Consider the following 13,914-nt stretch of genomic DNA (forward strand, 5'->3'; position numbering starts at 1 on the left):
CAAACAACAGCTTTTACGTTATCTGTAAGTAAGTAATGATACAGAAGATGTGCTGAGAGTATCTGTTTGGGGACAATTCACATTAGACAATTGTGCACAGGTAGAATCTGAACTACTTCAAAAGGTATGAAGAAAAACCTGCAGAAAGCACAAAATAACACAATTAATTCCTGTGCAGGCTAGCCTGTATTTCTTTTCAGCCTGCTTCATTCTGGCATTCCTTTTTTGCCCCTTTCATTTATACTTATTTTGCTAGTCCTGCAGCTTCTATACTAGATCTTTAATCAGCAGTTTTAAAATAGGGTATGACATTGAATTTATCTTTTTTCCTTCTGACTTTTTCCGGTCCTATTTCCTGACACATCTCCATCCCCTTCAGCTGTCACTGAAATGTGTTTCAAAATGTAACACAGTACAGAAAAATAAGCACATTCTTTTTGGTCTGAACTATAACCTCTTAAAATTCTGATTTCGCCCATGTCTGCCCATACATACCAAATCTTCCTGTTGATCTCACATTTATTGAGAAAGCAGAAAAAAATTTCTGTCCTGAGTTAAAATTCAGCCCTTCTATCTAAGGAATTCAAATAGAGACACACCCTGTTCTTTATTTAATAAACACTCCAGCTTCAGCTTCAGCCCTGGAAATCTTTACACAATTTTACTTATTTTTTTTTCCTTAGTTATGGAAAGTCTAACTTTTTAAAGTATTATAATTTCCCAAAGAATCTTTGATACGTTGGTGAAATGCTTTGATCAGTAGATTGCCCTTGCTTGTTCTTTGGGCGAAAGCTGGCATTCTTCCACCTTTCATAGAAAGCGAACTGCCCTTCTTCCTACAGAATAGAGCATGTGGAGGTCGAAAGTATTTTTCATAAGAAAAGCAGCATTCAAAGCAATACTTTCCTAAGCTTAATAAAAAGCAGTTGAGGCTGAGAAACTGCAATGATGTCATGTAAGTTTTATCTTGCATAAGCAGCAGAGTGAGGAAATTCCAGAATTAATAAGTCTGCTGGTACAGCTGTGCCCCGAGTTGGAAAGTTCAGGATGTTCTTTTCATACTCACGACTGGACATTTTGCTCCACATTAGCCTTTGCAAGAATAATTGCCCCCCTCCATCTCCAAGCTGCTAAAACATTTATAAATGGATCTATTTAGAAAATGTAAAAGTTTAAATGGATTCAATAAATGGTCACTTAGACTCAAAATTATTGTTTATATTTGCCTTGATTCTTTAATGACCAGTAATTAGTAATTTTTAATTATCAAGTGCTTTTGAATAGTGAGTTAAGAAATGGAAAATCCTAACTTTGAGAAATGATTGAAGGGAGTAGAATTAAAAGCCAAGAATGGTCTTTTTAACCATAGCTCTAGTTATTAGTGTAGCTCTAGTTATCTATTTTTTTTAACGATTTTATTTATTTATTTGACACAGAGAGAGAGAGATCACAAGTAGGCAGCGAGGCAGGCAGAGAGAGAGAGGAGGAAGCAAGCTCCCTGCCGAGCAGAGAGCCCAATGCGGGCCTCGATCCCAGGACCCTGAGACCATGACCTGAGCTGGAGGCAGAGGCTTAACCCACTGAGCCACCCAGGCGCCTGCTCTAGTTATTATCTAGAGAACAATTGGCCAGCTGATCATTAGGAAATTGGCTTACATAAAATAGGAGATATAATTTCATGATCCGGAAGTCTGTTGAACGGTATAATGGAAAGGGAGAGAGTTCCATCTAAAGTTTTGTGGTTTTTTTTTTTTTAATTTTATTTATTTGACAGACAGAAATCACAAGTAGGCAGAGAGGCAGGCAGAGAGAAAGGGGAACACAGGCTCCCCACTGAGCAGAGGGCCCGATGTGGGGCTCGATCCCAGGACTCTGAGATCATGACCCCAGCCAAAGGCAGAAGCTCTAACCCACTGAGCCACCAGGTGCCCCCCATCTAAAGTTTTGAGAAGTAGAAAATATTTTCCTTTAAAGGAATGGCTTTGGTGTATTATCACACTAGATGACTTCTTTCAACCTTAAGATTTCTTAATGTCATGCATTCTTTTCCTTTCTTTCCTCTTCTTTCCTCCTTCACCTCTGCAGGGAAAAGGAAAGGAAGATTACTCAGATCAAAAGGATGCATGATGCTGAGCAGAAATGAGCAAATTTAATCAGAGTTTGCCTTCATGGTCCTCACATTTCAATATTAAACATACATATTGCTGGTTTTATTGAGTTCACATTCAACACATCCTAGCAGCACAGCCTCCTGTGATCATGAGTGCCTGAGTGACTTTGGAGGATAACTCTGAAATTGTCCAGTTTATAGCTGTATTTGCCTCAAGTTAAGATAAAGGAGATTTATCATTATTTTGTCTAATGTAAAAAAATAGCTCAAGGCTGAATTTTATTCTGAAAGAGAAGATAAACAATGACAGGAGCATATATTTTTAGAGCCAGACTTACCAAACCTTTGTGCTAGAATTAAGCAAATCACCTTAGTTCTCCAGGGCTCAATGTTCTTATATAAAATTGAGATTATTTATTATACCTTCCTTGCAAGATAATTATTCAAATAAAAAATGACAAATATATGTTAAGGAGTGTTTAGAAAACCGTGAGTACACTGCCTGGCATTTAGTAGTCCATCAATGAAAGTTATTTTTATTCTTTTACTTTTTCTTTTAATTTTCATTCTCTTTTATTCCATTTTTCATGTATACAAATGTGTCTGGAAAAGATGCCACAGTCTTTCTGCTGTTCTAAATAGACTATCATATTTCTTCAGACTCTGAAAGATTTAGCTGCTTTTCACGTCAATGGAAACCTATTCAAAGTTCCTTTCAAATTCTCAATTATGTAACAACCCGAGTGTGAAATTTTGGCATTTCTAAAGGTGTCAGACAGCTGAGCTAGAATTAATATACATTTCCAGGAAAGGGAGAAATATAATAGTGAACAGAGAGTTATTCCATCATTTTCTCTCCAGTCTTTAAAAAAAAAAAGGCAACTGAAGATTTTCGCTTTTTAAATATTCCTTTATGGTAGTTTTAGAAGGGGGAGTATTGTTCTTTTAGCTAGTGTATTTAATCGCCGGGCTGCCTTTTAGTGGTTGACAGAATGATGACATTGAGCACACAGTTAAATTATTTGGAGATCATTGAAATCATGCAATAAAATTTCAATTTAATGAGAAATAGTAACTCATTTCAAACTGCTGGTAAAAACTAAATGATATCATCACAATGTATAATAAAATATGACAATTTTTATTTTTTAAAACACTAAAAATGGACAGAAAATTGTCATGATGAGAGCCTTGTATCTAGGTCATCACATATGCCAATGTTGTTATTTTAAAACAGATAAACACCAAAATTTAAACTAAATTATCTTAAAGATATATTTTAAATTATATAAATTCTCTATAATTTCAGTATGTATTAATACAATATTTTGATATTGCTACTTTGTAGGGACTTTTTTCATTAACAATTTTTTTTTAAATTCTCTGCTTACAAGACTAGTGAATGATTAAAACCACCAATTCCAACACTGCATACACAGATTCTTTTGTAAATATGTTGTTATGTGGCATTTTCTTTACTATCCTCTCTCCCTAAACTTAAGTCTGGGCATAGTTTTCTATGGCTGAGACATTCCTCCTCTGGCATAACCTTCTATCACAGAACTCTTAACTGAATTGAAATGGGAAAAATTGATACTTATTTCTTATTAGCTCTATGCTATCTACTCCCTTTATTGTATTTTAAGACAGATCTATAACTTTACATTAGTTTGAGCCTTGTATATCAATATGTTTGCGAATCTCATGATTGATGTGTGCTGCCTTGCTTTCAGATGTTTTGTGCTCTTTCATTTCTTGTTTTTTTTTTTTATATTTTATAGCATATACTCCCTAATATTTAAGGACTAGAATTTAAAGATTCAGAAAAAAAACCCCTGTCAATTCAAATTATACATCTCTCTCATGCATACATATGTATATTTTACCTATATTATTATAAATTTCATTTGTTATTACTCCTCTAAAAATGTATACATAAAGTAAAACATAATCAACACACAGCTTTGGGATTTATGGAGCTTGAATTCCAAGTATACCCTGGCCATTAAGACGAGTATAATATCTGTTGTATCATTGTTTCTTTGTGTGGTTGACTTAATACTAAATGAATATAGTCACCCAACTGAACTTTGGAGAATGTCATCTGGAATAGTTACCTCATGATTCAAAGCTGGTCAAAAAATACAAAGCAGTTTAGAAATTCTAATAATGACTAATGAAAAGGCTTTATCCAGACATGCTATTTTATCCTGGTCACCAGAAAAGAATGCTTTCCAACCCTTTTCTCCATCCATAATGTTTGTACATCGGCTTCCGTAGCTTTCATCCCTTAAAGAAAACTCCAAATGTGTCTAAATATCTTGCACTGCTCTTTAATTCTAGATCCCACTTGATCAAAATAGCTCATATTAAAGGAAAAGAAGATGCAACCTTTTGTTGTCAGTTACTCTTCTGGACTTTCTCAGTGACAAGTCCGGATTGTTTAGACTGGGTGAAAACAAAATTATGAATAAAGACATGTGAGTTGAAAGTTTTTAAAACAAGATTTCAAATTGTTTATTAGTGTTTGATCTGAGATTTAATTTAAATGCAATCAAAGGAAAATTGCTAAATTGCTATTAAATTATTGTTACTAATGAAGAGTGTAAGTGATCTTGCCAATAGGTAGAATAATGAAACAGCAACATTTATATTTAGAAGGTTTTGTGGCACATACAACTTTTTTTCATAGGTCTTCTGTTTCTGGTACAGTGGTATCCTCTGTAGGCTCAGTTGTTATCACTATAGGAATATTCTCTGATATCCATCCCTTTGGAGTCCTATTAAAGGACCGTCTACCAGAAAGAGGATTGGCAAAAGCCATAAACCTGGGATCTGTTAGAAGTAGTAGCTCAAAATCTGGAACCTTGAATTTAACCATTTTTGATGCTTTTTCAAAACCTCCAAATGGGGTGGCAACTCTGTGAGAAGTGAAAAGAAAAAGAATATGTTAATTAATTTTCAAATTCACTTGCCAGAGAAAACAATTTAATTCGTAGTTCTATGGGAATATTTTTATATTCTTAATACAATTGTCAGTTTCTTATCTCTGAGGCAAGCATTTTTATTTTAGAACAATGTTTTTATGATAAAACATATTTGTTAATACATCAATATAAAGTCCCTTTGTATGTACCCTCAGTTTGGGACTAAACTAATCTATTCTATACTCTGAGCTCATTGAAAACATTTCTTGCCTTTGTGTCTTTGCTAACAATGTTTCCCTGCTTCAACATTTCCTCCCTGCCTTCTCTCCACATGTGTATATCTTATGGCCTTTAAGTTCCAACTTTCTCTCAATTATCCCAGCTGGCACACTGTTCGTTAGCCAAATTCCTATAGCATGCATTGTTTTGTGTCAGTCATTTGGTGCTTATGATATGGTACTTTGGCTTGTTAGCTTTTTTTTTTTTCCCCCCATAATACGATTTGGTCTGAGTTTGTTTTTTTATAATATGGGTTGGTATAATTTGTGAATTATAAGCTCTCTGAAGGCAAGAAGTGTGTCTTTCTCAAAAGAAAAAATCCTATTTTTCTTTTGAATAAAGTCCAATTTATTTTGGCATTCAAGGCCCCACATAACATTCTAGCTTTCTTTGATTTAGCCATTAATTTATTTATTCATTCAGCAGCAGGCATTTCTAAGTGATAGGGATGTAACCGTGAACAGTGAGCTCAAAGTTCAAGCTCTCTTATTCTTTTTTTTTTTAAAGAGTGAGAAAACATGCATGTGTGGGATGGGGGAGGAGCAGAAGGAGAGGGAGAGAATCTTAAGCAGACTCCACACTGACATGGGATTCCATCTCACCACCCTGAGATGACCTGAGCTGAAAATAAAGAATCAGACACCTAGCTGACCGAGCCACCAGGCACCCCAAGCTCTTATACTCTAATGAAGCAGACAATTTATATATATATATATATATATATATATATATATATATATATATGGGGAGAGAGAGAGAGAGAGAGAGAGACAAAACATCTGATAGTAATGAGAGGTATGCAGGAAATTAAAATAGTGTAATTTACTAGGGCATAGATGAATAACTAGCTAGCTAGTTGGGGAAGACTTCTCTGAAGAGGTGACATTTAAACTGTCATCTGATGGTAAGAAATTAGCCATGTTAGCATCTCAGGCATAGGGAGTAAGTAATGCAAAGAATCTAAGGCAGAGATATTGTTGATATGGTCAGGAAAAGAAAAAAGGCCTATGTTGGTAGACAAGTAGGTAAAGAGAGGACAGAGGTAGAAGAGGTAGAAGAGAGGACAGAGAGGTGGATTGTATGGGACTTTGTCCAAGTAAGGAATATGAATTTCATTCTAGGTGTGAAGGGCAACACTGTAAAATGTTAAGTAGGGGAGTAGTGTAATTTAATTAAACTTTTGTAAATGTTACTCTAACTGCTGTTGCTCTGTGAATAGATCGTAAGAGGACAAGAGTGGAAGGAGAGAAGATATTGTGGCAATTCCAGTGAGAAATGATGGTGGCTTGAATTTCAGGTATTTTCCATGAAGATGGAAGGAGGTGGATGGTTTCAGGATGGGTTTGGGGAGTAGAGTCAACAGGATTTTCTGATAAAATGGATAAAAATTGTTGAAAAAATGTAGAAATCAAGGATTCGTTGTATATACAGAGTTTTAGCAACTGGCTGGTGGAAGATATAGAAAGAACAGGTTTGGTGTATGGGTGGGAAACGATTTTGACATCCCAGTGGAAAGGTCAATCATGTCCGTTTGTCTTGTTCTCTTTTTATGTCCCTTTTGTTCCAGCCAAATTTAATGCACTGCTTACTCTTCTCCCTTATGCTCTCCTACTTTTAGTCATACTCTTTTTTCTCTGTTAGAGTACTCTGACACTTATTACCACATTTCTATATCTCCTTTAGGTTATAACTTTTTCTAATTTGCACTTCCAAGTAAACTTTAAGTTCTTTAAGTTCTAAGTTTGTTACTTAAGTAACATATGTAGCTTTCTTCTTGAAGCTTTCCTTGATCTCCCACAGCCAGAAGTAGCTCTTTCTCCTCTAAGTTTCCATGGATTCTGTTTTTACCTCCCCTGTAACCCCATTTCCTGTTTTCCATTACATCCATTGATATATCTGCCTAATTTTTGTGCTAAACCATACTCCAAGAGGACAGGAATTCTCTCTGATATATCTTTGTAACTCATTACAATATACTTGTATAGTGCATTATATCTAGAAGATTCTCATAAAAATTTGAACAATGGAACCGGGAAGACTATCAGATTGTCTAATGTTGTGGAGATTATTTTAAAGCCTGGAAGAGATCTGATTTTCTTTGTAGCTCAGTCACTCTGTGATCTTTCTTGAATATCTCAATTTCTGTGTGACAATAGTGAGAGACCATGGAGTGTGATTTAGTAAGGAGACAGTGATTGATGGACTTTGAAATGTGGGATGGCTTTAACATGTGGAGCTGAAGTTTTACTGAATAAAAGAATAAATGAAAGGTAAAGATATAATGTGATAGAGAAGAGGGTGCTTGAAATGCTTCTGAAGGCAACACAGGTATTGGTAATGACAAACTTTAAGAAAAGCCAGGGGTAGCTGAGGTGGGATTCAGAAAGCCATCCTTAAAATGAGACAGTCAAAGACTTGAAAGGGTGGAGAGTTCAATAAATCATATATGGATTGTGAAGCTACCAAGAAGTATGAGCAGAATAGTCCTGGGGAGGAAGACAGTGAGCTGGACACTAAAATCCTCAGTGAAGGGAACATCCATTGAGTGGATAGAGGATCTCAACAATGGCTGAACAGATGGTCCATGGTATAGAATCTCTGTCTTGTTTCCCAACATTTTCTTATCTTCCACTAATTTGCTCCTCTCTGATGAGCAGTATGTTTTATTTTCTGTTGCATCTGTTTTCAGGTTGACTGACCTGATGATATTTCCCCCAAATTGCTATGGTAGATATGGATAATAACAGGTCACTGATTGGTGCAGTAACCTCAGTCCAAGGTAGTACTTAGCAACGGTATCCATATAGATTTTCACATTCAGGGCCTAAAACGATACTCTGGAGGTAAAAGAGATCAGTTTAGAAAAGAACTCAAAGAATTTAGATTATCATTTCAGGTTCTTTATCATTATTAAGCTCCAGAAGGCATAATAATGATTACAGCTATTATTTAGTGACTAGGTACTAATATATCAGACCCTTTTTTACATGGTTCTCAAACTCTGTTGATAAAGGAGTCACATTGGGGTCTCGTTAAAGAGCAGACACTAATTCAATCAGTCTAGTGTGTGTCCTGAGACTCCACATTTCTAACCAATTCCCAGGTAATGTCAGTGTTACTGGCCTGTGGGTCAAACTTTGAAGACAAAGGCTTTGCCTGTTTGTTTGTTTGTTTTTTTCATTAAATACTCACAACCTTATAAATTGGTTCTACTTATATCCCTATTTAATAGATGACAGAAACACAGCTAAGTTGAATGACTTGCCCAAAGTCCCCCACCTATTAAGTTGTAGAGTGAGGATTTAAACCCAGTCTCCCATGAGTCCTATTTTTCTAGTCACTACTCTATACCACACCCTCATGAGATAATTCTTGGGGTATATGGGGCCTTCTGAGATCATTTGCTAAGTAGAGCAGTGTGTTTAGGTATGTCACCCTGCTTGGGCTGTGTCTAAGTGATGTCAAGCCAGGTTGCTGTCCCATTCATGATGCAACTAGCTGATTCAATGTCTCACATTTTGTCATTTGATTTAGTGAATTGAAGAGTCTTTATGACTCAGAGTTGATTCAGTACATAAGTAATACTTATCCTTGGATGTGCAAGATGTCCAAGACAGTGTTTTATCATTTTAGAAGATGGCCATTGTAATCAATAGTTTGTTTATTTGTTGCTTCAGTCATTTATTCATGCAACAAATTACTGATGGCTTATTATGTCTAAACACCTTACTATGTGCTCAGAATTCAAAGACGGAAAGATTGCAATAGATCTTATGGACAAGTAAAGAGTGAAACATGAAGATAAAAAAACATATCATTTAATAAGGTAGTTGCAAGAGTGTCCTGCATGCGGAGAAGCTTAGGGTAAAAAGCACCTTAGTCCACCTGATTGGTCAATAACCATTTCCTAAGCTTGGAGCCTTGGATTAAGACCAGCTGTGTAATTTGTAGGCCCCAAATGAAAACCTGGGGCTCTTGCTAAAAAATTGTTAAGAATTTCACATTAAAGACAACAAAGCATTGAAAAACCAATCATGACCCTTCAAAGCATGGGCACCCCATGCAATTGCACAGGCCTCGCACCCACTCATGGGAGTTCAGGAATATATGGTTATCCATTGGATGCAAGATGCTGATTTACTTTTGGCCACAGCAGGCAGTTTGACGTAAAGGAGGTGATTTTTTTATCCAACCTAGGATTGTGTTGATTAGGACCAGTATTTATTTTCATGAAAGCTGATCTATTATTTGTTCACCTTTATTCCAATGGGATAGCCTGTAAGAATCCCAACTAAAAGCTTAGAATGTTTGGGCCTCTCCTCTTAGCAGACCCTATATTCCTATTTTTGGCCTTCCCAGATTCAAGATTATTGAAAAGTTTGCTTACTTTCTCTACTTACTAGCTGTGGCCAATAAATCAGCAAAATCCTTAACAGGGAAAAGTGGTACCAAATGTGAATTTACTTCTCTAAATTTACCTCATGTCTAGTTTGGCCCTTAAGTCCTTAATTCCTTGATAAGTCTTCAAACATTTTATAATAACTAGATTTTCTAGTTATTTTTTTGAAGTTGTTCTAATATAAACCAGTCTTCTGTAGCTAGAAACAGATTTCCATTTCCTACCCATGTAATTTTTTATAGGCTCATTTATTTAGCAAGCATTCAAGGCAAAGATATGGTTATACTGTTTAAATGTTTGTTAAGTAGGCTTTTAGAGCAATGTATGCAACAGACAAGGCCTCAAATTTTGTGTAGCCAGATACATCTACTTTAAGGCAAAAAGACTCTTAAAGCTACCTGTTTGGGATTATCTATGTATCATATTTTGTTTCATCTGTTATTTAACAATAAAAAAGAATCTAAGAATATTGCAGCATTATTTACAATAGCCAAGATATGGAAGCAGCCCAAGTGTCCCTCAGTAGATGATTGGGTAAAGAAGATGTGGTATATATTCCACTGGAATATACACAACAGACTACTACTTAGCCGTAAAAAAAGGATGAGATCTTGTCATTTGCAACAACATGGGTGGACCTAAAGTGAATTTCACTTAGAATTTCACTTATGCTAAGTGAACTCAATCAGAGAAAAATACCATATGCTTCCACTTATATGTGGAATCTAAAAACAAAACAAAACAAATGAACAACAACAAAAAAGCAGAATCAGCCTTACAAATACAGAGAACAAACTGGTGGTTGCCAGGTGGGGAGGGGTGTTGGGAGCATGAGCAAAATGGATGAAGGAGTGCAGGAGATACAGTCTTCCAGTTATAGAACTAATGTCATGTGACTAAAAGTACAGCATAAGGAATATAGTCAATAGTGTTATAATAGCACTGTATGGTGATAGATGGTAGCTACACTTGTGGTGAGCATAGCCTAAGCACTGTGTTGTACACCCAGAACTCATGTAATATCATGTGTCAACCATACTCAAATTTTCTTTAAAATTTGATCAGTCCTTATTTATTGTCTTATAAAACCAGTGACAATGACTAAAATATTGGCATATCTGTATGAAAAGACATTTGTACACATTAAAATAATAATGAAAGGTACATTGACTTATACCGAACTATGTTCATAAAAAAGAATCTAAGAATACGCTGTAATATTAACATTAAGTTCTGGAGTTTTTATTTATATATTGATGTGTATATAAAAAGAAAATTTTTTCAAGGAAAGGAGAATTATTAACAGGTTAACTTCTCTTTTTCTCTCTCTCACTGAACTAGCACTCATTTGGTGTTTATACAAACAATAGGCATCTCTTTATAGCCAACCCAAATATCCCAGTGTGTTTGTAAAACTGGAAGCAAGTTGCTCAGCAGGCATGGGATAGGAAAGCCACAAGGTGCACAAGAAGTCACACAACATCTCTAAAGCACTAATCTCAGAAACAAGCCTCAAGTATTCCATTATTTTCCATTTTCCCTTAATGTCTTACTTTTTGTAATTTTCTACACTCTCATTGTGGGAGAAAGTTCTATCGTTGATTACAGTGGCCATCCAGTGTCCTTTCCCAGACACTCCTCAATCCTTCCTTAAATTCTGTGGTATACCTCATTTACGCAGTAGATGTAGTACTAATGCTATTAGCGTTACCAATTAGTAATAGTATTAGGAGCAATCCTAGTAGCTCTATTACTAATAAGAAGCATAATATTAATACCACTACAATAGTAGGATGTGAAAACTAACATTCTAATAGTGTAATAGTTTTAAAAGTACTAAAGAAGATCACTATTTAAATGCAGACTTTGTGGTATTCTTTTGTGAATCAAAGACTTACTCCTTAATTTATTAATGTTCAAGTGAATAGTCATTAAGCAGCCTATAAATTAAGAATACTTTTCTGTGGGTGCAAAACAGCATACTGGAGATACTTCTATTTATTTATTTATTTATTAATTTATTTATTTGAGAGGGAGTATGTATGTGAGCAAGGGTGGTAGAGAGGGACAGGAAGGTGCAGAGGGAAAGAGAGAGAGAGAGGGAGAATCTTATGCAGGCTCCATGCTCAGCACCAGCCTGACGTGGGGCATGATCTCACCACCCTGAGATCATGCCCTGAGCTGAAGTCAAGGGTTGGACATTCAACAGTCTGAGTCACCAAGGCACCCCCCCACACTAAAAATACTTTACTGTAAAAATGAAAACCAAATGATCAAAGAATGGACTAGGAGACCATTAAAATATATATCTAAAATACCCATTATTATTAATTATTATGAATTATTAAAATTGGATAATAGGGAGAACTAGATATCTATTGTGAATACTATCATGCAGATATTTGGCAATATTTTTAGTAGCATAAATTTTGGTGATACATATACTGAAGTCTTAGACCATAATTCCTTAAATTAACTTTAATCTGGTTTAAAAAATATAAGTTGGAGCCTAGAGTTATACAGCAACTATCATAGTCATATATGTAAATTATTTCTGAAATTCTTGAATAGCACTCTCATTTAAATCAACACATAAAAGCTAATATCAACCTTTGAGAAATTATTACTAATTTTTTTAAAAACTTCTTTTTTTTTTTTTTTTTTTAGATTTAATTTATTTATTTGACAGACAGAGATCACAAACAGGCAGAGAGGCAGGCAGAGAGACAGGAGGAAGCAGGCTCCCCGCTGAGCAGAGAGCCCGATGCGGGACTCGATCCCAGGACTCCGAGATCATGACCTGAGCCGAAGGCAGCGGCTTAACCCACTGAGCCACCCAGGCGCCCCTTTTAAAAAACTTCTTAATAAAACTTTTTAATAAAAATGTTTTAAAAAACATTTAATAATGTGGGAAATAATCTTGATATTTTAACAGTGATGGTTTCTGAAACATTTCCTTCATTTTTGTACTAAAAAAAAACCCAAGTCTTGCCATATTGTAAATATGTAATATTGTAAAAATAGGTCCTAACCTAGGCTTAGGAGTTATCCTGTATGACTATTTTGAATCTATTATTAAAATTTCTTTTTCTTCCAGAGAATTCAGTTCTCCATACTATGATATAAAACCCTCGGTATTAGATGCCAACAGTATCACCCAGGATAATTGGATTACCTGTTAAAGCTTCTGTAATCAGGCAGTTCTACCTTTCCTTCAGGCTTGAAAAATTTAGGGTATAAAGCCTCTAAAAGCTCCGGATCACCACTAATGGCCTGTTCCCAGGGCGACTGATAGTACTTAGGGACAGCTGTGGTGTTGAACTTTTCAGGAGGAATTTCCTTCAGTGGTCCAGAATATCCTTTGGAAAAATATAGCAAGAATAAATAAATACAGAGCGCCTAGGAGTTACTGAACTCCACCTAACATTTTACCATGTTTAATTTTTCAAGTGGGGGTGAACTTATGAAGAATGCATCCTTTTTATGCTCTCTTAGAAAAGAGTAGTCTGAAACTGTAAGACATTTTTAACCCCTTTAAACTTATGGAATTTCAAAAGAAACCACTTTTCCTTATGTTTAATTATACCAAATCATACAAGTATTTCTTCCTTGATTATCCTAGTATGTATTTGTTCAGTGCAACTATTCATTTAATTGTAAAAATTGTTTCCCTTACATTAATTTTTTTTAAAGATTTTATTTATTTATTTGACAGACAGAGATCACAAGTAGGCAGAGAGGCAGGCAGAGAGAGAGAAGGAAGCAGGCTCCCTGCCGAGCAGAGAGCCCGATGCAGGGCTCCATCCCAGGACCCTGGGATCATGACCTGAGCTGAAGGCAGAGGCTTTAACCCACTGAGCCACCCAGGCACCCCGCCCTTACATTAATTTATAGTAGGCTTTAGATATCAGAGTGTATGAATTAACTTAAAAATATATATTGAGTGTCTACTGTGGTCTAGCTGCTGGGGAAGGATCAGGGAAGACAAAATCTCCCTCCTCTGGGGGCTGATCTGGTAGAGGTAATTTTTAGGTCTTGTCTATCTTAAATTGCTAAGTGATCTGCAAACCATTTAAACTTCAAAATGGTGAAATAACTTGTTTCCATTGCCTTAATCAGGCCCCAATCTTATTCTCCGGTGTGCCCATCCCATGCTTACTTTGTTCCTAAAGATTTCTTACCTAACTTTTCTGCTTGGT

General features: G+C 35.7%; 1 protein-coding gene across 1 annotated transcript in view; it reads right to left on the reverse strand.

Annotated features, from left to right (window-relative positions):
- Positions 1–4,569: 4,569 nt before the first annotated feature.
- The window catches only part of LOC111156110 (myozenin 2), a 37,003-nt gene continuing 27,658 nt past the window's right edge, over positions 4,570–13,914 (reverse strand). The window contains exons 5-6 of the mRNA XM_022516733.1: positions 12,891–13,074; positions 4,570–5,031 (exon numbers count right to left, since the gene is read on the reverse strand). Coding sequence (XP_022372441.1) covers positions 4,797–5,031; positions 12,891–13,074 — 419 coding nt within the window. The 3' untranslated portion in view covers positions 4,570–4,796. The remainder of the gene's footprint in view (positions 5,032–12,890; positions 13,075–13,914) is intronic.

Source organism: Enhydra lutris, unplaced genomic scaffold, assembly GCF_002288905.1.
Source record: "Enhydra lutris kenyoni isolate GAN:26980312 unplaced genomic scaffold, ASM228890v2 scaffoldscaffold3, whole genome shotgun sequence".
Classification (NCBI taxonomy): Eukaryota; Metazoa; Chordata; class Mammalia; order Carnivora; family Mustelidae; genus Enhydra; species Enhydra lutris.